This window comes from Homalodisca vitripennis, chromosome 4 (assembly GCF_021130785.1).
Source record: "Homalodisca vitripennis isolate AUS2020 chromosome 4, UT_GWSS_2.1, whole genome shotgun sequence".
NCBI lineage: Eukaryota > Metazoa > Arthropoda > Insecta > Hemiptera > Cicadellidae > Homalodisca > Homalodisca vitripennis.
In genome coordinates this window covers 68,389,826-68,417,682 of record NC_060210.1, presented here as the reverse complement: position 1 = coordinate 68,417,682, position 27,857 = coordinate 68,389,826, and the positions used below count along the sequence as shown (strand labels likewise).

General features: G+C 33.0%; 2 protein-coding genes across 3 annotated transcripts in view; both read left to right on the top strand.

Moving 5' to 3' along the window:
• Window positions 1-7,170: 7,170 nt before the first annotated feature.
• LOC124359469 (general transcription factor IIH subunit 3) overlaps window positions 7,171-27,857 on the top strand; it is a 43,922-nt gene continuing 23,235 nt past the window's right edge. Inside the window, exons 1-4 of one of the 2 annotated variants that reach the window (XM_046812232.1) lie at window positions 7,171-7,407; window positions 20,266-20,443; window positions 22,072-22,281; window positions 24,870-24,993. In XM_046812232.1, the coding sequence (XP_046668188.1) occupies window positions 7,395-7,407; window positions 20,266-20,443; window positions 22,072-22,281; window positions 24,870-24,993 (525 nt within the window). In that variant the 5' untranslated portion in view covers window positions 7,171-7,394. Of the gene's footprint in view, window positions 7,408-10,764; window positions 10,940-20,265; window positions 20,444-22,071; window positions 22,282-24,869; window positions 24,994-27,857 lie in introns of those variants that run through there. The other variant, XM_046812230.1, reaches the window with a different exon arrangement.
• LOC124359470 (ADP-ribosylation factor 2-like) lies at window positions 7,414-8,415 on the top strand. The gene has a single exon (XM_046812233.1). It carries the CDS (start codon window positions 7,648-7,650, stop codon window positions 8,188-8,190), a length of 543 nt encoding a protein of 180 aa, XP_046668189.1. The 5' UTR covers window positions 7,414-7,647; the 3' UTR covers window positions 8,191-8,415.

The following is a 27,857-nucleotide window of genomic DNA, read 5'->3' as shown; positions in this document are numbered from 1 at the left end:
ATTAATCAATACTATTTTAAAATACAACTATAATTAACAAAAAGGAACAAATGGAGCTCTAAATGACTCAACATCGCTGCTAAAAATGATGGTGCCTGCCGCGCCGCTTGTATCGTAACGTAGGCCTTATTGTTGTGAGACAAAATTTGCTTATTCTAAAAAAGGCACACTACACAAAATACATTGCAAAAAATACATTCTTTTTAAGTCCAGCAGAATGACTTAATGAGAAACTTGAGCTTGCTTTGAATTAACTAACTGTAGAATGTCTGGGTTGATTTTTGTCAAACACAAAATAATATCATTTTCCAGTGCCAAACGATTTCTTGATTTGGTTTTTAAATTCACCATTGTGGAAAATCCTTTTTCACAATTGTAAGAAGTAGAAAAAGGTATCAAAATCTTCAATGCTACTTTGGTCAATTCTGGGTGTTCCTTCTTTATACTTAGCCAAACCTTGTCGGGACAAACATCGTCAAAAGTTAGTTTCAATGACTGATCACTTGATATATCTATCAGTTCATCGTGGAGGCCAGCATTCAATTCAGCTATTTGAACAGCTTTTTCGGAAAATGGTTTTGTTATACACACAGATCCACTTGTATCTTTAACAGGAATATAATCATTCAACTGCTTTATCAAGGCTTCAAGGTGTGATATGAGTAATGAGAGAGATGATGTGTCAATGGATGTGTCACCAATACTTGAGACATACTCCTTGAATTCTTGTTTAAGTTGGAAATTTTCAAAGTCTTCATCTTTTATTCTTGTATTAAAAAGAGTAAGTTTTCTTACAAATGCATTTACTCGGTCTTGAGCATACAAAATAGTTGTTTCTGGTCCTTGTAGGGATGAGTTCAAAATGTTGAGATGAGAAAAAATATCAGCTAAGTAAGCAAGCTTTATTAGGTAACCATTTTTCATCGCTGAAAAAATGGGAAAGTTCATGTTTACTTTCCATTAAAAAAAGCAAAATTTCTGATCTCAATGAAAACGGCCTACTCAACACGTTACCCCGGGACAGCCATCTCACTTCGGTGTGGAATAGCAAATGTTTGTGCAGGGCTCCTACCTCTTCACACAAGTTTTCAAGTAATTTACTCTGCAATGGTCGACTCTTGACGTAGTTAACAACTTTGATAGCCTCAGCCAAAACTTGACGCAAGTCATCCGGCATTCCTTTAGCTGCCAAAGCTTGTCTATGTAAAAAAACAATGCACCCAGTTTGCATTTGGCATTAACGTTTTCAACCTGGCAATCAATCCACTGTTTTTACCCGAAAGGGCTCTTGCACAATCACTACAAATTGAAACACACTTGTTCCAATCAATTTCAAATGGTTCAGTTGCCTCAATGAACACTTTAAAAAGACTTTCACCTGTGGCATGGTCTGGCAAAGATTTGCAAAATAATACATTTTCCTTAATAGAGTGACCGCAATCATACCTAATAAAACACAAAAACTGAGCACAGTTAGCAATGTCAGTTGATTCGTCGCATTGAATCGAAAAAAACGTGCTTTCTTTTATTTGCATCTTTAGCTGGTTCTGAACTTCTTTCACCATGTCTGATATTCGTCGTGACACAGTGTCATTTGATAGTGGGATTTTTTTAGCTTGTCAGCTTCTTGAGGATTAATCATATTTGAAACCATATCGATTGCGGCAGGAAGAATTAATTCCTCAGCAATGGTATGTGGCTTCCCCACTTTAGCAATCTTTAGCGCTACCTCGTACGAAGCTTTGAGGGCATTTTTGCTAACATCAGTATGACTTTTAATATTTACCTGTTGACTGCGAAGGGACAGCAGTTTTCTCTGGAAAACCTCGACTGGTTTGTTTTTTCAGCGCAGAATGCTTAGTTTCAAGATGACGCTTCATTTTTGAAGGTTTCATGCTTTCAACTGATAAAACTTCACTACAAACAACACACTGAGGTTTGTTTTCAAGTTCAGTAAAACCAAACTGTAGATATGCATTATCATACTTTCGGCATTTTGGTTTTGAGACTACTTTGCTCCATGAAGCTTCTCTTTTTAAAAACTTATCCATTATTAATACTAAAACTTGAGTGTTCAATTTGAAGATCAAAGTACGCACTATTTCTCAAGACGTCAGGCAGTCGACTGGCACACTGGCACAGTGGCTTGTCGGAGGACGAATTGCGCCGTGCGATGGCTGCGCGCGCAGCTCCATGTCAGGCTGTCTCCGCGGCTTTAAATACACCACGCGTCAGTTCTGTAAATACACTGCGCACAGTCTTTGCCTGCTTTGATATTGAAGAATTGAAAATGATTAAAATTACTTTCGTTACATTTATTACCGGATCGTTTATTAATTATTAAGAAATTAGTGCTCACTAACGTTTTTATATAGTTTTGAGTAGTGTTTTTTTATGTTTTTTAAAACTAATTATTGCTGTCTTTTTGCATACAAAGGCTTACTTTACGATGTTACAAGAAGGGGGTCGCCAAAATTCTCAACCTAAAAAGGGGGTCGCGGCGTTGAAAAGGTTGAGAACCACTGCACTAAACAATTACCCCCGATATGCCATCTTGGCCGATTATTAGTAACTGGACTTTGTCCAGTAGCCGAGGTATTAATCTGAAATATATTAACATTTTTTTCTTCTCTAATTGTTAGCTCTAGGCTAATAGGCTTCGGGAAATCCCATGCCGCCTCAAAATATATTAACATAACACAGGGTTTCCAGCTTCCCCATATTGGTCAGACTGTACTGTACAACCACAAAGTCTGTCTGGTGGTAGATTCATATAGCAGAGTAGATCATACTACAGTATTAGTAAAATAATGTTAATTTTTTTATCTCATATAAGCCTCAGCGTCAGCTATGCCGGCTTCGAAGTGCACTGGTTTTTTTATTAAAGTACAACGTACATGATTGGACCTCCCCAGGATTTGAACCCGTGATCTCTCGGTTAAAGAGCCGAGACTATAACCATTAGTCTACGGAGGAGGACAAATGTTAACTTAAAGCCGACGGAAAGCGACTATCTCTGGAAAGTAGTGGCATAATGTTAGCTCATGACACGTTTCACCTCGATAAGTTTATAATGTGCTTTATAACTTAGAACTTTAAGCAGGAATCAAAAGTAACGCCAATAACTTTAACGTCCTATTCGACACTATTGGTTTGTTGTTGAGAGTAACAGGACATATAAATGACCTAGACATTGCTTGTTTTTTCTGAGATAAATGTCTTTATTAATTACATTTCATAATTTTTTGAGGTATGGGGAGAGTCTGTTCAATTACAGCTGCATTACGCCCCAAGCGTAAACAGGCCACACGTCGTGAGAGCTAAACATGACACCGTCGGCATACAGGGATAACGTAATGGGGCATAGTTTTTGGTGGAAAGAGGTAAAGAAATGGGCTCATAGCATTGCCTTGTCTCATTAGTGTCGATCTGTCTTAAAGTCAACAGGTCACAAATAATGATCTACCAAACAGATACGACTTTGCTATGTTTGCAGAGGGTATAGTGTAAAATATTGGGAATCAAATTAGTCAATAAGTTACACTAAGATTTCACATTCAAAATGTAAGTAAGGCGTTTAAAACACATTAATGCTATGAAATCTTCGACGTGGGTAAAAACAGGGTCCATCTATACGTTTAGCTTTCGAATTATTAAGGCCTACAATAAATTAGTGTAGTTTTAAACAATACGACTAAAAGAGTTAAGAAATTATATCTAAGAATCTTTGTTTGAAGGAAAGAGTATTATCCAGATATTTTCCGGCGTTCAGCGATACAAAAAATCAGTAACACTACATTTCTAGATCTGCAGTCACATCTCTTCCTCAAGTGGATAACTAACCTATCACATAGCTACATTTAGGTTAAAATGAATAAATCGTGTCAGAACGTTCATTGAACGATGGCAAAATGTGTGGGAAAATACTGTCACCTCTTTATATCGAATACAAAATTCATTAAGCTTAAAGAACATAGTTCAAGCTATGAAAAGTACATACATCATAGCTTTACAAGCTGAATACAAACTTGTACCAATAATACAAGAAGGAGAATGTTAATGGATGTTTTATAAAAAAGTACAAAAATAATAATCCAACCTAGCATTAATAAATTTATTTGGAGATTTAAAACTAAAAATTTCAGTATTAACGAAAGAAACAATTCCCTTCATCAAAGATACGATATAATTACAGTATTAATATAATATAAATCACTTCTGAAATTAATTTTAATTTTAAAAATTATACCTGATTTTAAAAAAGTCTACAGGTAATTAATACCGTAATATAAGATTCACTAATACCTTTTACTTTTAATACGTAATAAAAGCGTGTACACAATCCGTAGGAAAAAATAAACAAAACAGATAATAGTATGAATGTTTTAAAACAGTAGTCATGTATTCATATCAATATATATCTAACCAGTGTTGCCTGCTAAATAATTCAAATCAAGTAAATTATTAGTTTATTAAGAACTTAAAAGTTGCACGGCAGAATTAATTGCCATTTAAAAACATATACTGTACTAACTCATTGTTCGACAACACTCATAGCAACGCCGACATTTACAGCGACTCTCAAACAACTATAAAAGCACTTAAGAAAGCATGATTGAATTAGTTCAGATAGCTTAATCTTTATGGTCTGTATTACCATTTACGAAAATTATTAATACTCAATAAAAAGCACAATTGTGCTTTAAAAAAAAAATGTGACTTCTTTATTTCTAAATGCTTATATGCTCGTACTCAACGCTTTATAATAATCATAATAATATGACAGATGTACCATGTTTTTCATTGATAGTTATAACGTTATTTATAAAGATTTCCCCACAATAAACATTTTGTGACCATTACACGATATATTTTTACAAGCCCATTTTAATGACTGGATGTTTTATTCGTTCTGAGCTGTGCAATTTGGTTGGTTCAATATCTGTCATGCCTGGCTTGTTTTTAGTAGTCAAATGTGGTGGATCTTTTGTATCACCCGTGAACATCTTTTGCCCATTTTTAAGAGTGGTGCTATATGTGACGTGAGAAACTACCGACCCATTGCCATGCAGTCAGTCTTATCCAAGGTCTACGAGAGTCTCATCCTTGACCATTTATACTTTCAACTGCACAATCGTATCTCCCTTGAACAACACGGCTTTGTTCGTGGACGATCTTCGGCCACCAACCTGTGGTTTTTCAGGAGTTTGTGATGGCAGCGTTCAAGGACTCTTCACGGGTGGACGGTATTTATTTAGACTTCAGCGAGGCCTTAGATAGCGTTAACCATTGTTTGCTGATTACAAAGCTGGAGGGCCATGGTGTTTGTGGATCGCTGCTTCAGTGGCTTAAAAGCTACTTGAGTGATCGTCTTCTCATTGTGAAATGCGATGGAGGATACTCGTGCCCTTTTCCTGTACTGTCTGGTGTTCCTCAGGGCTCTCAACTAGGACCATTACTATTCAACATCTTCATAAACGACATCAGCAGTGTGGCAGCCTCGTTTCCTTCTCTTTGCAGACGATATCAAGCTGTTTAACAGAGTAACTTCTTCATTTGATCAAGATGAACTCCAACGTTCCTTCGATAGTATATGCAAGTGGTGTGAGGTGAATGCAATGGAGCTGCATTCAAAAAAGTGCGTCATGATGCACTTCAGCCACAGTGAAGTGGTTTTCTCTTATGGCTACGCAATCAATGGGAACAAGCTGAAGACGGTTGATGAGGCGATGGATCTGGGTGTCATCACTGCTCCTTCCTTATCTCCTTTTCCTCATCTCCAAAACATTTCCCTAAAAGCTTCTACCCTTCTTGGTTTTGTCCTCCGCTCTACTAAAAAACTCAGATCTTCCCATGCCCTTGTTATTCTTTATAAAACCATAGTTCGTCCTTTGCTGGAGTACTGCTGTCTTGTTTGGTCACCTCATCAAGCCTTTCACATTGAAATGCTCAACAGAGTGCAAGTCCGCTTCATCAGAGCTCTGGGAACAAGGCTTGGGTATCAGTACATGGACACCCCAATACACACCGTGGAGGAACTGTTCGACATCCAACCACTCTTTTTGCGGTGGGCTTATCAAGACCTCAACTTTCTGCGAGGGCTGGTCAACGGCGATATAGACTGTCCTGACCTGCTGGGAGCTGTAACTTTTACTGTGCCGAGAGGGACTCGCTCGAAGTCAGTTTTCAGTAGGTGTTTCCAGCCAACTAATTACACTCACAACCACGGCATATCCAAACTCCTGAGGACTGGCGAAGCGGTTTCTTCCTCCGTCAATTTCTTCGGGAGTTCTTCTTTCCGGACGGTTGCTATTGGTTTCCTGAGAGGCTGGAAGTGATGCGTGGTGCATGAGCAACGTAGTCACCATGATATTTCAGTTTGTTTCTTTTTTGGTGTACAGTCTCTGTACAATTAGTTCCTATATATTAAAATACCTTGATATTGTTTTGTTTGTTTTGTTTTATTGTACTTATTATCTATTGTTGGTTTCATTCGGATCTTTACTATTCTTGCCATGATATTCTAGTGATATGTATATACTGTTATTTATTTCAAATATTTATGATGTTATGATGTTTCCTCTAATTTATTTGTTATTAGGTCTTTAAAATCTTTATAACTGTTACCTGTTACTATTATTCTATTTCATTGTTATTCATTCAAATTGTTTTTTTTTTTCAATGATCCATACTACTAATTATATGATTGTTCTCGTTGATTATGCATGTTGCTTATAGCTTGATATTGTGTATATATTATTTTATTAATAGTCTATTTGCATAAGTGATTTGCATGCTTTATTGATTTTTTTTATTAATAGTAATATTGGTATATAGTAATACTCACCATTGTAAAATTGGTGTTGTACGTTGAAATAAATAAATAAACATTCCGGAATGCCGGTTGGCACAATGCTGTCCATGAAAGCTTCTGCCCAAGCATCATTATACTGAATAGGAATGCGACTTTTCTATAAGTCTTTTCCACAAAACTTCTAATAGTTTTCCAGGCATTAGATCAATTTTGATTACGTAAATTATAGCATAACGTTTTCTATGATAATGTCAAAGGACTGTGATAGCTGACACGCTCTTAGGCTGCATGTTCAAAGTACACATTAGGCTGCTGTAAATAAAAAAATAGAAATGATCCAATCTCTTTTTTTCTATTGTTATTCTACAATATTCACATATTCGCGCATGCGTTGCGTATTATTGCATACACAAATATATCACAATCACAGTGGAGTGGATTAAGGTTATGTTTATGTGTGTAATGTTTTGTGATCGGTATAACGTTTAGTGTGATTACAATATTCGGCATTTACATATTATTATTTAGCTTTGAACTAATAAACAATAATTAGTTATATTCTTTAACTACAAGGGACGCGATGGCATCTGATGGTACTGTATAATTTCTATATAACTATCAACAAACTTAAAAAGTTTTCCTTTACATAATTAATATAATTGATTGTTTTATATTAGTTTAAAGTCAAGAAGGACAACATTTTCTTTTATTTAGTTTATACATTATAACGATTACAAGGAACATTTGTGTAACCAGTGCATTAATAGACTTCTCAGTGTCTGATCTATGCAAAGTCTTCCTGTTGTTTTTAGTCCATTTTGACTTAATGAAAAATGGGAATAACGCTTTCAAATCTATTTTTAAAGTTATTTGAAAGAAAAAATATGAAATTACTTATGTTGGGCTTAGATGCAGCTGGAAAATCAACTATTTTGTACAATTTAAAATTGGGTGAAGTTGTTAGTACCACACCCACAGTAGGATTTAATGTTGAAACACTTGATTACAATAATGTAGCTTTCACTGTTTGGGATATTGGAGGACAAGAAAAAATACGCCACTTATGGAGATTTTATTTTGACAATGTTGAAGGAATAATATTTGTGGTTGACTGCAATGATTTAGATAGATTGCCAGATGTTGCTAAAGAGCTGAAGACTGTATTAGAAGAGCCACAGCTTCAACATGCTGTACTGTTAGTATTCGCGAATAAACAAGACCTGCCAAATGCGGTGACATCACATGAGCTCATTATCAAGTTGGGATTGAACAATGTTACCAATAGAATTTGGCATGTTCAACCCTCCATTGCGTCTAAATGTCATGGATTGTATGAAGGGTTTGAGTGGCTCTCTAACCAATTGGCTAAATTATAAAATAAGTGCAGTCATTTACAGGATAATAATAGAAGAATATCAAGACAATTGATTACATACATATAATACATGTTATAGTAATACAAATTAAATTTACCTATGATTTAAAAGTTATTGTAATTACTTTTCTAGATTTCAATATTATCCATCATCTTTGTTCTATACTGTTTGTTTGGTTTGTTCCCTATGGTGTAATAAATCGTGTTTTCTTTTTCTAACAATTTATTATAATGTTTATTATTTGGCTTATTAATTAATGTAATCTTCATAGTTTAGACCCTACGTTTTTTTGGGTTGTAATCCACTTTGCCAGTATCTTTCTTCTCCGATAGTTTGTAGCATTAAGAAGGTTGTTAATTCAATGTTATATTGCAACAGAAGGGCTAAAAATATAGAATAAGCTGCACATCGTTTTGGGATTATACTGCTATCAACAAAGATGACAAATTACGGTATATGTTTCAGTACTCATTTAGAGTTAAGTGGCAAAATATTAAGTTATTTTTATCTTTATATCATCCCCTTCAAATGCTAATATTTGATTAGGCAGGACTTAATTTGGTCCTTTGGTATTATCTGAAGGTCACTGTTTTTTAAAATGTTCTTATTGTGGACCTAAAAAATTTACAATATTAGAAAGAACAGACTTTACTTAATTTACTGTGAAAATTATGTCATTATGATGATCTCTGTTACTGTTTTCTACCTCCCAAAAGAAAAGGATGTTGGCAAGAAGGAAGCCACTCTATCCCTTTCCATTACTTGTTATTATGCGATATAAATATATATGCTAGTAGTAGTAGCAAAGTTAAAAACTACCTTTATGAGCACTCACCTGTCTGAGCTTAATTTTGGGTACTATCTCGAGGATGTATATTTTATAGCTAGAAGTGTGGGGTAGTACTTTTCTGACGTCAGATCATGTTGGACAATCTGGCATGTGATCTGAGGTCGGGAAAGTACCTATTGGAAATGCTCCTCGGGCCATAAGTGTGAGCTACGGTGGTCCAAACTTCAAGCGTCTCTCAAGATAATACCAAAATCAGAGCTCAGATCACGTGAGTTCTCGTTAACTTTTTTATTTGTAATACGTTTATATGTATTTACCTACTTATATGGCCTAATAACAAATAGTAGATAGGGATAGAGTGGCATCCTCACCGACATCGCTTCCTTATTAAGGGAGCAAAACTAAATAAAAACAATGCCATTATTACCAAAGCTAACTAAATATACTACATTATAATGAATAAGTTCAAACATTTTTTCCAGCTGATAGATTAAAAATACTAATAAAAAATCATACTCATGTATGTACAATTACAGATAAACAATGTAATTTTGAAATGTAAAAACTTGTCAAAATCAAAAGATAATAATCTTAAAGATACTAATGAACAAGCTCCTAATTTAAGAGGGAGCACAAATTCACACCTTGATACGGGAAGAGAGCCTCTCGTAAAAGTAGTCGGGCTTCAAAATACTATGTGACATGTAGAAAGTTAACATCCTGCATACAGCATCTATGGGCAGCATTATTAACTTTTCCAGTACGAAGATACTTGGTCGAACCTTCTCAAGTAAAAAAGCAAATGGCTGAGTTTTGAAGCCCCTGGATATAATTCAATTCAGTTCGTTTATTGCCGTTAAATAACATATGTTACAATAGGCTTTGTCACATTAGTCAATTAAATGGTAGCACAATGATATAAATAAAATAATAGACATTTGACTTCAGTGCAAATTTGATGTAAGATAGCTTGTTTTTTATCAATGTGTCTTAATCTAAATATAACAATTAACAATATATAACAATGAACAAATATAACAATTAACAAACATAACAATTAATAAAATTAACAATCAATAAATACAACAAATAATAAAAAAATTACAAAATATGAGAATAAATTATGATATATAAATATTAAACCTAAAATATTATGTCATCTAATGAAACATTGTAGAATTCGTCTAAACTATAAAAAGCTTTTTTTTAAAAACCATTTCTTAAGAACTAATTTAAAACTATTTACAGACAAAGACTTTACATTTAGAGGTAATTTGTTAAAAAGCTTTATGCCAATATGTATGTAATTACTTTTCGTCTTACTTAGACGTACAAATTTTTCATCAATAAGGTTTTTATTTCTGGTAAGGTTTTTAATTCATGTCCTCCCTAGGAATATTATTGCTATATGTAGGGAAGCAGTAGTAAAATACTGAAAGTATCATTAACAGCATTAAATGAAGTTTAGCGGTCTCTGGAAGCAAACTTCTAAACCTTTACAGACCTCTCAGTCTCCCCCTCAGTGCTTGAGAGGCACGTGTGACATGTTCAGTGGAGGTAAGTCCATGGTCGATCATGACGCCAAGTCTTCACAGACAGCCAGACTCCTACCTACAAGTGAAACACTCACCTCACTCTTTAAGGGTCTGCACTAGGTTGTATGGCGCAGTGTGCAAAATTGTGATCTTGTCTGAGTTGAGTTTTAGACCATTAATTTCTGACCACTTTGCTATGTTCTTCAGGTCATCATTAATCTGACCAAAAGCTTCTGTCATGTGGCTTGGCTCGTATGAAAAATGCAACTGTGAATCATTTGCATACAAATGAGGTGTACAGTTTTGCTCAGAGCTAGTTAATTCGGCTGTGTACAGCGTATAAAGGACCGGCAATGCAACACAGCTGTGCAAGGGGTGTGGATGCCTAACTCCCAAGATGCAGTATCTGCAACCTGTCTTCAAGGTACGATCCTATCCATGAAGTTACATCACCATCAAATCCGTAATAAATGGAAAGGCAGCCTCGGGACTGACCAACAGATGTGACTGCTTCTTATAACGGGCTGTGAATTAGCTTGAAAAATTATGTTTGCTGATTATTAAATGGTTATTTTTTATGTTTTAAAATAATATGAGACACTCAATTCAAAACAAGTCCAAAATCCTTTACTGTTTGTACCTACAAAGTCTGTACATAACGAAAATTAAAAATAGCACATGCTTAACGAATTCACACATTGCCAACACATTAATTTAATAAATCAAATCAAACACACTAAAATTCATGAAACTGCAACATTTGTATCATTTAATGTTAAAAACATGTAAACAAACATTCCAGTAAATAAAAAATAACATCTTGAAGAATGACTAAAAAAATAACACATTGACAAAATGTAAGGTTACTGAAAAAATTAAACTGACAACAATAAATTACAGGAAGTTATATCAAAATTGTTTTAGATATGATTCAAAATTTTATAAACAAGAAAGTGGAATAGCTATAGGTTTCTATTTATGGGGTTTATTAACAAACATATTTTGCACAAATTAGAAACCAAGAACATGATCAATAGAGATAACCCATTTCATGATGAAATACAAGTACTTTATTGACACACAATTATGTGGATGTAATTTTATATCTTTCAAAGTAAACAATAAGAAATTAATTTATTTCCCAATTTCAATATTTTTTACTGTTTTAGACATATATTACATGTATGTCAAAAGTCAATAGTACATTATTGTATATTACAATATAAAAATAGAATATATTAATAAAAGTCAAAACAATAAGAAATTAAACTTATATAAAGTAATAAAATCAATACAAATGATTCATCCCATACAGTTTAGGCTGGATGCTCCCCATTCAAGTAAAAACAACCCTCTATTTGGTATTATTTTAGTTGTTTTTATAAAAATAATTTATTCTGTTATATTTTTTAAATGACTGGGGAGTTTCCAAAAAACGTAGCTCCTGAGTTTTAATGCAGCCTACTCCTGAGTTGAGCGATGTTGGGTTTGTCGCAGGTCCACTCGGGCTCACGTATTGTGGTCATGTATAGTGATGGGGAAAGTCAAAATGCTGTGCTCTTTAAATAGAATTTTACATTAACTTCTACAATATATGCCAGAACCCTTTTTAGCAAGTACAAGCCCCAAACAAGAAGTCCATATTACACCCGTGACTCAACCAAACCAAAGTATATTACTTTTAATGACTGAATGTGATTGTATTTTGTAAACTGGGACATTAGGTAGGAAGATGTCCCAACAAATAGACACAAAGTTTATGTGTTTAAGTTTATGTTGGTTATATGCCAAGTCAAGTCATCGTCCACCTGAAGTCCCAAATATTTCACTGATAATTGGTGTTTTATTTTAATTTTTTTACGTTATTAATTAATTTTGTAACATTATTAAATTTAAAAAAAATAAATTCAAATACATAGATCAAGTTTCTTGACTTGATAAATACAAACAGAAATGGTAATCATAAATTCAAAATATTCAGGAAACCATATCAAACAGACCTGTTTATCGCAAAATGTTTTCATCATGCTTGGAATCATAATAATCACAGCATTTAACTCAATGGTGAATAGGTTATAAAAAAGTTCAATGAATGTCTGATTTTGACAAAAAATACAAAAAATATAAATTTTGCAAAATATGGGTACCATTTTTCATATTATATAGCCCTGAACTGTGGATTGTATAGTAACAATAGCGAAGTACCTTTGTCAAACAGTTCAAACTTAGTTCAACTAGTCATAACACTACTATAGTTTCTACTTTTAATAAGCCATCTTCTGGTGTTGGTGTCTTCTTCTTGTGTATGGTAAGACACAGTAATTTCTCTACTATATTCTGCTAGTGCATCTTTGGAATAAATTAATGTCTTACGCCATATAACTTATGATCTTCTCTGCTGTAGTTAGATATTAATGAGCAGCCCTCAAGTTTTGTACTGTCTATTACCATTCTTTTTATACAGTGTTCAGTAAGAACTAATAGGCTGGGATCTATGATATTAAGAAAGGGATTATCTATCAAATTTTTATCCAATCTACAAATATTTTGATGCTGTATATTTAGATTTTTTCTGGAGTTTTTTGTTTTACGTTTGAATTGAAAAATATTTGGTTTTGAATTTGATTTTCTTGTGTGGGCTAAAACATTCTTTGGCTTCATTCATTTGTGTCAGGGTTTAACTGGTTCTTCCTCTCTTTACACAGTCAGTAGAATATTCATAGACCTAAGCAAAGCATTTGATTGTCTTGATCATAGTTTAATTTTAACTAAGTTTAACAACTTGGGGATTAAAGATGCTGCACTTCAGTGGTTTCAAGAGTATCTTAGTGAATGAAGCCAAATAGTTGAAATAAAGTAAACTGTTGATGGAGCAACAATAAGCACAAGATCTACTTCATGAGAAGTAATAAGAGGAGTCCCCAGGGTTCAGTGTTGGAACCTGTTTTGTTTATTCTTTTCACTTGTGACCTTTCAATGTTCATGTAACCTTATAAGGTTCCATGAACATGATTGTTAGAATATAATCTAACAATTATGTTTGCTGATGACACTGTTCTGTTAAACAATAAAAATGCTGATGCTTTGGGAATTGCCACATATTTTTTAATGAATGACCTTGCTTTTAATGAATGAAAAATAACTCAAATAATTTTGGGTAAACTCAAGGGCAACGTCTCTGGAATAAACAACATTGATAATGTTGACCAGCAAAGCATCTTCGAGTGATTTTTGATAGCAGACTTTCATTGGATGCTCATATTGACTCATTGTGCCTGAAACTCAAATTTGTCCTTGTATGTTTTAATAAGAACCAAAGCAGTAAGCACACAACTGACCACAAAGATAGCCTATCATTCACTCTTTGAACCACACATCATATATGAAGTGATACTATGGGGTGGTTCATCAGCAAAGAACCTTCAGCGTATCATGTTTATTCAAAAGCGAGCTATTAGGATCATGACTGGGCTCCAATGGCAAGATAGTTGCAGGCAAGCTTTTACAGCACTAGAAATATTGATTGTTGTGGCTATTTATGTAATTGTACATGCTTTAAAACAAGGACTTCCCAAAAATGGGGATCTGCATGGCCTTCAAACCAGACATATCCGAGACTTCAGTCTGGCAATACATAGAATGTCCCTTTTGTCTAAAAAACCATCATACACAGGAGCAAAATTCTACAATCTACTCCCACCTAAGATGAAGGAAGACAGCCCAGAAATTCTAAAGAGGTTACTGGGGGAACCTGTTTACAGCCTAGAAGAGTTTTTGTCCTGTACTAAAGAACTTCAAAGAAACACATAACCATGTATTTTTATTAACTTTTTTATCTGATTTCATATGAAATGTTGACACTTATTCTGTACTTGATGTTGATGAATAAAGCTTTCTGATTTCTGAAAATACTGATTTACAGATACAAGATTGTTTGACGTCGATGAGAATTAAAGAAAATTATACAATACAGTGCAAAGCTGATAAGGGTAACACTAACATAATCTTGACTATACGACCAAGGTCAAGGAATTCATTAACGGTAGTATAGGGTGTTTTCTAAAGAACCTACCAGTAATAAAATAAATTTTTTTTAAATCTCATAAATAGTAGCTAGCTTTATTTCACTGAAGATGTTATTAAATACCTGTGTACGACAAATCCATCAGCTCCAATCATGTGTGGTTTATCTAAAGTTCATAAGAATAGTATCCTCATTAGGTCCCTCATAGATTTCAAATCAGCACCATCTTTTAAAGTAGCTAAAAAGCTGGAATTAATCTTGAGAACTCACATCAAAATAAATAATACTTTCAGTTTGAAAAACTCCTTTGACCTCATTAAGAAAACAAAAATAAAATTACACCATGTTAGCATCATTTGGTAACAAATTATATACAAATGTACCTATTCAAGAAACTTTAAATATAGTAAATAACCATCTAGACTTATAATTTGTTGCCAGAAAAAATATATGAACTAATAATTCTTCTGAAAGAGGTTCTGAATCAAAACTAATTTGAGTTTAATGGTAAATTTTACATGCAACATGAAGGATTGGCAATGAGCTCCCCATTATCTGGTGTTTTATCAGATTTAAATCTCAATCATATAGAAAACGAATACATAATGTCTGATCAGAATAAATACAGGATAAAATACTGTGTTATTACTATAAATATGTAGATGACAATATTGTACCGTTTAATGGTAATGTCCAGTTAGATATTTTTCAATAAATATTTAAACATCATTGCCCCTAATATAAATTTTAACATTAAAACAGAAAAATTAAATTAACTGAATTATTAAGACATCACCCTAGACAAATGCAACAATAGTTTTGAATATGGTATTTACCGTATACGTACAACATCAGACCAAGCCATCTAGTCCATTTCTTATCATCTAAAGACAGAAACAGATGGATAATCCTCGCTTTTAATTGACAAAATACACAAAAAAATAACTTTTTTACACCAGAAGATGACTTATTAAAAGTCGAACTTATAGCATTGTATGACTACAGCTTGAACTAATTGACGAAGGTATGTTGTTATTGTTATTAGTATAATGGGAACAGTCTAAACTATGACTAAAATTAACCAAAATGTAGACAGTTATGAACACTTTTTTCCAAGAAAAAGAATATATATGTCTACTTTTTAGCACCACTTGCAATAAGGCAACAAGGAAAACGATTCAAAAATCTACATTTGACATATTTAAGTTATAGAACAAGAAATAAGGGTTTTAATCTTATTAATAAAACATTGTAAAAAAACAAAATAATTCCTACAAAAGTTCTGAAGTTAATCAAATTAATTGCAATGAGTATTACATTGGCCAGACAAGTAGACAAATTTTAATTTAAGATTTAAGAAACATATACAAGCCTTAAAATCAAATAATACAGGGTGGTTATAAATTATTGTACACATTTTAAGATTGAATAAATAAATAACCAATCAACTTAAAAACATGGGAATTGTTTTATTAAATTGTAAATTTAAAACAGTTTTATATACTGACTGAAAATTAATAATTGTACACATTACAATAATTATAGAATAGAATAGAATAGAATAGAATCTTTATTCACCACAAGATATTCCATAGAATACATAGGCAAGTCATGTAACTATGAGATTAATATTTCTACACACAAGCCATTGTTTACATAAATATAACCTAAGCCAATGGACTATTTTAAGACTACAGTAGGCCCTATAATATAAATAACAGCAATATAGTATTACAATACTAGTAAATATTTTAATCAAAATAGCATTTTATAAATTACAACAGGCCTAACTTAAACATTATAATAAACAACACATTGGACATTACAATAAATAGATATTATTTTACTTAAAGTAAAAAAGTAGTTATAAAAAGAAAGTAAAAATGTCACTTAAACTGTGGGTGTAAGGTATGATTCTTCTTAATGACTTGTGTTGTGACATAGTCAGCTGGTCAACAATGGATCTTTCCACACCAGCTGTTAATTACAGTTGACTAAACAAACACTAAACTAACTTCAGTATCAAAATGGCTAGTGTGCAAGAAAAAGCAAGGTGTGTTCTTTGGTTTCATGAAAGCAGATCTGTAATAACTGTTCAAAGAAGGTTTCGTTTAGAGTATGGCCGCAATCCTCCGAGTAACAATTCTATAAAACGCTGGTATAGGCAGTTTGAACAGACGGGAAGTGTCCAACATAGAAAAGGTGCTGGTAGACCTCCAGTTTCTGAAGCTATTGTTGATCAAGTAAGAGAATTGTTTACGAGGAGCCCTGGTAAGTCTACTCGGCGTGCAAGTTTGGAATTAGGATTACCTCGATCAACAGTCTTAAAAATTTTGCACAAACACCTTAAGCTCCATCCATACAAAATTCAGTTATTACATGAACTAAAACCTAACGATAAACCTCGACGCTACGATTTTGCTGTTAGATTACTTGACCTCGAAGAACAAACAATAAACATTGGAGAAAGCAATTTCTTGAAAAAAGTAATTTTTTCTGATGAAGCAACCTTTCATGTTTCTGGTAAGGTGAATAGACACTAATTGTAGGATTTGGGGTACTGAAAATCCTCATAATGTTCGAGAACAAGAAAGAGACAGCCCTAAAATAAACGTTTGGTGTGCATTGGCTATAGATGAAGTGATAGGACCCTTTTTCTTCGCAGAACCGACAGTCACTAAAGAGGTATACCTTGACATGCTTGAACTTTTTGCAATACCGCAAATTGAGCATAGACAACCAAATGTTTACTGGCAGCAAGATGGTGCCCCTCCACACTGGGGTAAGATAGTACGTGACTACCTAAATGACACGTTTCCTGGTCGTTGGATTGGACGGGATGGTCCAATTCCTTGGCCTCCACGTTCCCCAGACATTACACCCTTAGACTTTTTTTTGTGGGGCTATGTCAAGGACAGAATCTTCGCCAAAAAAGTTCAAGATATTGAGGAACTCAAGAATAGAGTTCGAGAGGTTATTGGAAGCATAACTCCAGCAATGCTCAGAAACACATGGTGTAAGGTTGAATTTAGACTACAAACTTTGCGTGCAAACCTCGGAGAGCACGTGGAATTAGTTTAGTTTCCTTGTAAAAGTATGAGTAACAGTAATCTTTTTGTCCTTCATTGGTAATAAAACTGTTTTAAATTTGCTATTTAATAAAACAATTTCCATGTTTTTAAGTTGATTGGTTATTTATTTATTCAATCTTAAAATGTGTACAATAATTTATAACCACCCTGTAGATCTTATATGAAATCTTAATGGCAAGTCATTTACAGAACATCTGTAATAAACAAATCCTAATTATAAAATATACAATATTTGAACAAATATAAAAAATGTCATATGAAAATAGAGATTATGCCAACATTTTTGTTAAATCACATGTTATTGTTGTTTTTAATGTGTTTCTAAACTTATTTATTATAATATTTGTTTTTAGTTTTATTAGACATGCTTATGATAATGTTACTGAAAAATGAGTAAATTGTAGGCTTTAAAGTTGAAGGGACGTATTTTGTTTTCCTATAAACACACATACACTTATAAACTTAAGTCATATGGTTATAAATTGAATTAATCTTGATAAGGTACAGAGAATAAATTAGAAACATTCTTAACAATAATCTCAACGTCTTTTTGCCAACAATAATTTTGAGATTGTAGCCTACTGTTCCCTGAGAGTTATATATCTTAGTCCTACAACTGGCAAGGAATCCAGTTGAATTGGAGGGAGCGCATATGTATTATTTTTATATATTTATATTATACGAGGCATATGTTATTAATGCATGACTATAAGGAGCATTTAAGAGTTTTAAAAACCATTTATACCACAATAACACCCACATTATAATATGAAAAAGTCCATACTAACGGTGGGAAAAATAGTAAATTATGATTGCCAGTTCCAAGGTTGAATGGAAAAGGCATATTATACAGTAAGCAATATTTCTTGATTAATACAGTGTTTTGTTTGTTTATACAGTATATAAATAAATCCAGGAAAGCCATGGTAGATAAATAATTCACCTGATTTTTCTTGTAAAGTCGTCTTGATGTGTATTAAATATGTCTTTAAACGAGACACTTCCCATAACAACTATAAATAATGATGTAACAAAGTGTTTAGAGGTTTAAAATTGTTCCTATCTACTACCGGCTTCTAATCTTCAATCAGTATTTATACCTAATATTAATAATATGATGTAACAAAGTGTTTAGAGGTTTAAAATTGTTCCTATCTACTACCGGCTTCTAATCTTCAATCAGTATTTATACCTAATATTAATAATATGATGTAACAAAGTGTTTAGAGGTTTAAAATTGTTCCTATCTACTACCGGCTTCTAATCTTCAATCAGTATTTATATCTAATATTAATAGAATAATAAATAGTAAACTAAAACCCTTTTATTATTATTTTTTATTATTATTATTATTCTAACATAAAGATAACCCTATAATGTGGAGTTCATAATATAACTAATATTAATAATATGACATAATTATTAATACTTAGTCGTCTTGATGTGTATTAAACATGTCTTTAAACCGAGACACTTCCCATAACAACTATAAATAATGATGTAACAAAGTGTTTAGAGGTTTAAAATTGTTCCTATCTACTACCGGCTTCTAATCTTCAATCAGTATTTATATCTAATATTAATAATATGACATAATTATTAATACTTAGTCGTCTTGATGTGTATTAAATATGTCTTTAAACCGAGACACTTCCCATAACAACTATAAATAATGATGTAACAAAGTGTTTAGAGGTTTAAAATTGTTCCTATCTACTACCGGCTTCTAATCTTCAATCAGTATTTATATCTAATATTAATAATATGACATAATTATTAATACTTAGTCGTCTTGATGTGTATTAAATATGTCTTTAAACCGAGACACTTCCCATAACAACTATAAATAATGATGTAACAAAGTGTTTAGAGGTTTAAAATTGTTCCTATCTACTACCGGCTTCTAATCTTCAATCAGTATTTATATCTAATATTAATAATATGACATAATTATTAATACTTTTACACAAAACTAAATTATTAAATATATTGTTTGAAGCTACAACCATAAGCAGATTATTAACTATACTTACGTATATGAATCTTAAATATGTATCTCGATTCTAAATAATAAGTTATCAGATTCTTCTATGGTTCAAGTGAGACATTTCAAAACTTGCAAGTTTGCACAGTATATTTTACATTCCATTCCCAAAATCTAATAGAGAAGCAGTCTCATATTATTATAGACACCTTCAAAGACAATAAGAACACCTCTTAATCTAGATTACACTGGGTGGCTGCTGGGTAAACCCGACAGAGCTAGTCGGGTGTCTAGCTTGTAGTCTAGGTGTCTCTGATGTTTGATCGATGCAATAGTTCGTTGTAATGTCCTCGTTGTTTACTATTTTGGATCTCTTCAGACAGACCTAGACACAAGATACCAGGAGTAAAGTAGACAACAGAAAGCAGATCAGTAGTCTACACTACTGAGGCAAGAAGTTGAAGGTTATTCACGTGACACAGTATAAGGGGGGAAGATCCATTATTAGCTATTGTGTTTTATCTCATTGTGATGTTTTGAGCATATATGAGGGCAGTTCTTGGAAAATGTAAACATTAAGATTGAGAACTAACGGATTAATTCTCCTGAGTGTAGCTGCATTGGTGGCTTTATTCTCTTCACTGTTACAGAAACGGAAACTAGCCTGTTGGTCATCGTAGTCGATGTAAATCCTGCACAACGTATTCTTGTGGAGCACCGTCACAAACTGACTCACTGCTTGGATGCCATCATAGCCTTTGCCAACTCCCACTTGATGCTATGTACTACCAACAAGCTGGCTATGCTGGCCTGTAATGCTGAAAGCAGGTAAGTTACAATGTACGACCAACACAAATATTAGAAACAGGAAATACTTGTTATTATATAGAGAGGAAGGTGTAATTTCGTTGTACTTTTATTTTAGGGCTTTTATTTTTTTTTTACTTTAACATATGGGCTGGGTTTGAAACCAATACTAAACTAAAATATTGTTTTGCTAAAATAAAAAATCAAGGAAATTTTAATTAATTTTCAAACACATTTTTTCATTCCCATTTCTATTGTTCTCTTTATGGTATTATAATACATTTCTAACAGTATATTTTAACCCTTTGATACATTTGTATGTTATAGTATTCTCACTGCTTTCCTTCACATGTGTTTAAAATACTCAATACATTCTTTGATACATAATCAAAATGAACAAATATACAGTATAATATCTGGTTTAAGTAATTTGACTCATATAGAATTTTGTAGAGCATAGATTAAGGTACCACATGTCATGAAGCAATTGGTATTAAAGTTAGACAACAACATATTTCACAACCAAAAAAACCTTGTGCTGCGTCAGCCTTTGGCTCAAGATTGCTGGCAGATGTCTATCTATATTGCTATTCATGAGTCAGTTGGCTGATTCATGAGTAATTAATTCGATTGATTAGATTATTAATAATATCGTTTAACTTTCAATAGTTTGGAATTATTATATTGTGATTAACGGTAGAACTGGCTAAAGACTTGTAGCAAGTCTTTTGGAATAAGGTTTTTCAAGTGTTGTATTTATTCGCATCCGTATATAGGTTATAACGTAATTGATATATCTTTGTACTCAGAAATATATGATGAGTACTTTTATGTAAGATACCTGAGATTTACATAGATGAATAACTTTATAACATCAGAAGTTAATTTAAGACAAAAAACACAGCGAGTCACATATTAACACATTGACTGTAGCAGATGTCCTAGCATGCTGTCTTATTAAAATACTTATCATGACTCAAGATAGAGCTGCAGTGAAGGTGTTAATGCAATAGCTGTGCCTATCCGTAATATCTTACTCTATGTGTGTACGTGTCTATATTAAGCAACAAACAGAATGCTGTGAAAAGTTATGAAACTTAAATATCAGAAGCTATACCCAACGTAAACAACGTAGTACAATGTCTTAGTAGTAAGTTACAGTAACAAACTCGAACCCAGCTAATATTAGTGAATTGTTTTATACAGGATGGGATTAAATAGTTTTTAAAAAAAGTAATAGGCTACATGGATACAAAGGGTTAATTCTCATATTGTTACAGACTTAGACTGTTATCTAATATTTGAAAAGTTTCTGGCTTGTGCAGATTGAATAGAGAGACATACATAATTGTATGATTACTAAAAATATGATGTGATGGATCTTCTATTAATCTGAGTGCTTTTAGTTTTCAAATCAAATCAGACATTGCATCTTTAATTCAATACCAATTGGACTCTTAGTCCCCAAAGAAATCATTTTCTCGTCTTACATTTTTATCCTTACCTGACCATCAGAAATTAACTTTTTAACAAGAGAGTTTATACTGTAAAAAATCAAAGGTTAGCCACATAATATACAAGAAACAACTAAAACCGGCTAACAAAAATTCACTATAAAAAGTTAAGATTATTACAATTGATTTTTACAGTGAATTTGTCTTCCCGGACGAGAATGCTTCAGTGGTGACGTGCCGGCAGCAGGATGGGCAGTATGAGCTATTCACTCACACAGAACGCACAATACGCCAAGGCCTGCAACGGTTTGTGTTGGATAGTACACGGCATACGCATACACAGACTCTGGTAGCAGAATCCCTGCTAGCAGGCGCATTTACTATGGCTCTCTGTTATATCCACAGGTAGCACTACTAATAAAGAAGCGATACATTTAGTAACATTGTTTCATATTACAAACAACTTAATATAACAGGAATCAAATTCTAATAATCATCATAGTTTTAATATAGAATTATATATACTGCAATTAAGTTACCATACAAATTTAATTATCAATTAAGCAGACTAAAGTAAAAAATAAGAGAGTTGCTTAGTATATCTTGAAATGTTTTTAAACACATACACGTCCCGCTGTTTATGCACAAGCACACGCCCTATGGCAATTTGCTCACATTATGAACAGCTATACAAATAATGAAAATTAAGTTAATCTTGCAAATTGTGAGTAAGTTTCTCTGTTAGTTCATTGCCTTTAACAATTAAATTATTTTGCGTAGAAATAGTTTTCTGAATTAAAACAATATATATTACCTTCAACATTGCAAATGTAAATGTTTCATGCCGCAACTACACGCAACGTTAGCAATTTGTTGCTGACTTATTCTTCTGCCATTATAGCACATAAAGTAATGAAACATATTGATGGACAACAGAATTTCAAATAAAAAATAATAAATGAAATGTTCACAATGAGGGCATGTAACGTATTAAGTGAAGCTTGTTCATCACTCGATCACCTATACGTACTCCTCTGATTTTACTCACAACCAATGACACTCAAAGAATCTGGAAATATACTTTTGACTATAAATTAGCAAACATTAATTATGTATAATGATCAGTAGTGTAATGCAGATATCAAAGATAAAGTTACTATCACACTTTTGCTACAAATTTAAAGAGTGTTATAAACCCCTCCCTCTTAGTTGTTTTTTGACAAAAGTAGACTTCTCAGTCCTGCGTATGTAGCCTATATATTTTCTTAATCGGGGCAATAAATCAAACTTAACTCTGTTGCCAGAAATACAATTCATTTGGACCAGATGTAAGAAAGCTGAAATAAAACGATTAGCAATTTTATTAATGTCTAAACCTCTTAACCATAAACACAATAATGTAATATGTACCTAAACTATGCCTACTTCTGTTTCAAGATTACAGGGAGCCTTACCATTTATTACATCATTAGTGTGTTAATTGAGCTAAGGGCTTATACTTAGGATTATTCCACATTGGCGTAGAACAGTTCAATTGTGACTGAAATTGTAAAAACTATTAAATCAAATATCATTAAATATTGGACAGAAATTCAAATTTTTTCACAGGTACTTATAAAAAAAGTTTCATTCCCGATTTCCAGACCCCATATTCAAAGAAATCTAAAATGAATAAAGACATTGGAATATCTTTCAGAGATTAACACTAATGTTAGGAGTGTTTACAGTGTCATTTAAAATTAAAATGCTCATGGTGTCCCTATTTTTTCAGAAGGTAATTAATTGTGTGTGAAGTCACAGGTAAGTATTTCTATGTGTGTGTGTGTGTGTATATATATATATACATGTGTATATATATATATACATGTGTATATATATATATATATGAGTAATTAATTCGATTGATTAGATTATTAATAATATCGTTTAACTTTCAATAGTTTGGAATTATTATATTGTGATTAACGGTAGAACTGGCTAAAGACTTGTAGCAAGTCTTTTGGAATAAGGTTTTTCAAGTGTTGTATTTATTCGCATCCGTATATAGGTTATAACGTAATTAATATATCTTTGTACTCAGAAATATATGATGAGTACTTTTATGTAAGATACCTGAGATTTACATAGATGAATAACTTTATAACATCAGAAGTTAATTTAAGACAAAAAACACAGCGAGTCACATATTAACACATTGACTGTAGCAGATGTCCTAGCATGCTGTCTTATTAAAATACTTATCATGACTCAAGATAGAGCTGCAGTGAAGGTGTTAATGCAATAGCTGTGCCTATCCGTAATATCTTACTCTATGTGTGTACGTGTCTATATTAAGCAACAAACAGAATGCTGTGAAAAGTTATGAAACTTAAATATCAGAAGCTATACCCAACGTAAACAACGTAGTACAATGTCTTAGTAGTAAGTTACAGTAACAAACTCATATATATATATACACACACATATTTTTACATACATATATTAAATGTGTATAAATGGCAATAGCCTAATTACATTTTTCAATAAACATTGAATCACAAAAAGTACTCGCTCCGCCGGGACTCGAACCCGGATCTCTCACTTGCCAGGTAATTTTGCTACCACTAGACCACAGTACCCTTACATTTTATGATTCAATTATTTTGTATTTGGCCGTATCTGTTGGCCAAAAAATATAAGCTACATACATTTTTTCAGGAATAAGTTTTTAACATTGTACATATTTTTAATGTTTCTGAAAGTATATAAAAACAGGGTGTTTTTGTAATTAAAACATGTGTTTTATGGCATTGTGATAATAACTAGTCATATGTCAAAGTCAAATCTCCAATCTACAGATTTTTCAAGAAAGGTTCAGGTCTGAAAATCAATCAATATTTTTATTTTGAAGTAGATGCATATTTGTTATACAGATATTTTGAAAAATATAATTTTCTTTCATCTGTTTGTGCAATTCCAATCAGGCCATTATACAACATTGTTGCTCATTGCAGGCTGGAGAGAGAACTGGCAGCTGGAATCAAGATGAATTCTCGTATCCTGGTGGTTACGGGTAGTGGAGACAGTGCATCCCAGTACATGAACTATATGAATGTCTTCTTTACTGCCCAGAAACATGTATGTACTGTTTGCTTCTTGAGTGGTTTTAAGTGGAGAAATTAGTATTTTACTTTAAGAGTTGGCTGTAGTGGCGGCCATTTTGATTTTAGGCCCATAAAATCAATCTTAAACCTTACGCACTTTTACAACATTATTTTTGTTATACAATTATTGAAGATGTCTCATTTTAAAGATATAATTAATACATATCCAAACACTATTCAGTTAAAAAAAAATACTTATTAGTTATTAAAATAAATCTAAAACTTTTTTGTATTTTGTCTTTTAAATATTAAAAAGTATAAAATTAACAAGAAAAACTAAAAAGCATTTTGATGCACTTTAATAGGATTTTAAAAATGGGACACCTCCTATAACGCTGTGATAAAAAATAAAGGTGAAAAAGTATATGAAATTTAACATTGTTCTTATGGGGAATAACTTAACCCATTGGCATGCAGTGACGGAAGCGATCCGTCGGTAGAAATGTGGCCACAATCGCGCTGTGACGGAACGCTTCCGCCATTATCTTTGACTACGTAATTGGCCTATTGTCCGCTAGGTAGCAGCACCAAACAGTCCGTGAATATTGTTCATAGCCTTCTGAATGAAATATTCAATGTTTTGAGTTGGCTAAACTTCGTAAAACAACATGTTGCTTTTATTTGTAGCCAGCTGATGTTTGTTATTGTTTTGACAACGGAGGTTAGTCGTAGTCGGCGGCGCAAAATGGCAGGATTACGCAGCAGTGAAATCGATCGAATTATAAACGAAGATGGCGTTTTACTTAGTGACAGTGATAGTGTTTTTGTTCCTAGTGATATAGACCTGGATGACATTGTTCTGAAAGATCAAGTGGAGCTTTCTGCAGACGAATTTAACTTTAAAAACGAGGAGTTCGACCAGGTAGATTTAGGCATAAACAATAATTTAGACGATATTATTGAGAATGTTGCAGTCGGGTCATTGGGACTAGAAGCACCTAATGACTATTTAGATTTAGCTGAACCATACATATGGGAAGATGAGTCCAATGAACCATTCAATATTCTATTTTTTGGCCCAAATGTGGGCGTAAACATTGAAAACCCTGAAGAACTAGAATCTGAAATTGACTGCTTTTCACATTTTGCTGGTGACGATTTGTTTGATATGATAGCCATGGAAACAAACAGATATGCACAACAACAATTTGCTGATGTTTCTAGAAAACAGCTAAAATCAGACAATAAGTGGACTGATTGTACCCCAAATGAAATCAAAACGTTTTTCACTCTTTGCATTATTATGAGTATAGTAAAAAAAACCAAATCTCCAGGCCTATTGGTCGACCAGAAAAGTAATTGAAACCAAGATTTTTGGCAATGTAATGACCCTGAAAAGGTTTCAAGCAATAATGCGATTTTTGCATTTTGTTGATAATAATCACACTGATGATTCTGACAAACTAAAACAAATTAGGCCAATTTTGACTTACTGGAATGAAAAGTTTAGGAAGAACTACACTCCCAACAGGAATGTTTCAGTTGATGAGAGCCTGATGAAATTCAGGGATAGGCTCCACTACATTCAATTCAATAAGAGTAAGAGGGCTAGGTTTGGAATAAAATTTTACAAACTTTGTGAAGCTGCAACTGGTTACTGCTCGGCTTTTGAGATCTATACTGGGAAGAAGATCTTACCAACAGGGAGTTTGGCTAGTGAGGAGATTGTTGTGCAATTATTGCAGCCCTACCTAGGGAAGGGGTACATATGTCACTTAGATAATTGGTATTCCTCACCCTCTCTTTTTAGTCGTCTTTTGGGTGAAAACACCTATACTGTAGGAACAATACGCACAAACAGAAAAAACATGCCAGCAGAAATAAAAACAACAAAACTAGAGAGAGGTGAGGCAATACGCCAAAGTGGAGAAGGCCTGTTAGTTTTGAAGTGGATGGACAAAAAGGAGGTCCTAGTTATCAGTTCAAGACACGAGGACATAAACTTTCAGGAAACTGGAAAATATACTCGTGAAACACCAGAACAACCCCGTAGAGCAATCATGAAGCCTCAGGCCATTATGGATTATAATAATGGCATGCTTGCGGTTGACAGACATGACCAAGTACTTTCCTACAATCCAATTATGAGGCGATATGTGAAAGGATATAAGAAAATATTTTTTTATCTTTTTGAGATGTGTTTATTCAATGCACATGTTGTGTTTTAGCTGTAAGTAATAAGAAAAAGCAACATTTTTCTGAATTCAAAACTAACTTGGCAGAACAACTGAATGAGAGAGTTGAATTGAGACCAAAGTCTTCCACTGGCAGGAGATCTGCTCACAATCCAACAAGGTTACATGGAAAACACTTTCCAATGACGATCCCAGCAACTGCATATAAAGAGTTCCCTAGCAAGAGATGCTGTGTTTGTTTGAAACATGGTTTGAGGAAAGAAGTCCGCATTCAGTGTAAGCAGTGCCTCGTTCCACTGCACTTGGACGGGTGCTTTGAAGTATATCATACTTCAGTAAACTACTAGAACTTCCTAGTGTCAGTGTAGACCTATGTACTATATCTTGTAAATACTGTAAACTATTTTAGCCTTATACTTTCATATTAGTGATGTTTTAGAAAAACTTTTGCAACCTAACCCATGGGACACATTTTTATTATCATGGTGGAGGGTAGGTAATGTACTTGTACAATAGAATAGTATACATGTTTATATATCTATATAAAATATGCTTGGTAAAGTTTCATAATAATAGCTCTTGTAGTTCCAAATTATATAAATTTATTGTTCAAAACAACCAAACTAAAGAAAAATAGGGTAACCACCAGGCTTTGGGGGTTAGCCTACATCCCATAATCCAACTTTTTGTAATTTTTCAACCT

Coding starts and splice junctions, on each gene's coding strand:
- LOC124359470 (XM_046812233.1), top strand. CDS start 7,648: ATGGGAATAACGCTTTCAAATCTATTTTTAAAGTTATTTGAAAGAAAA.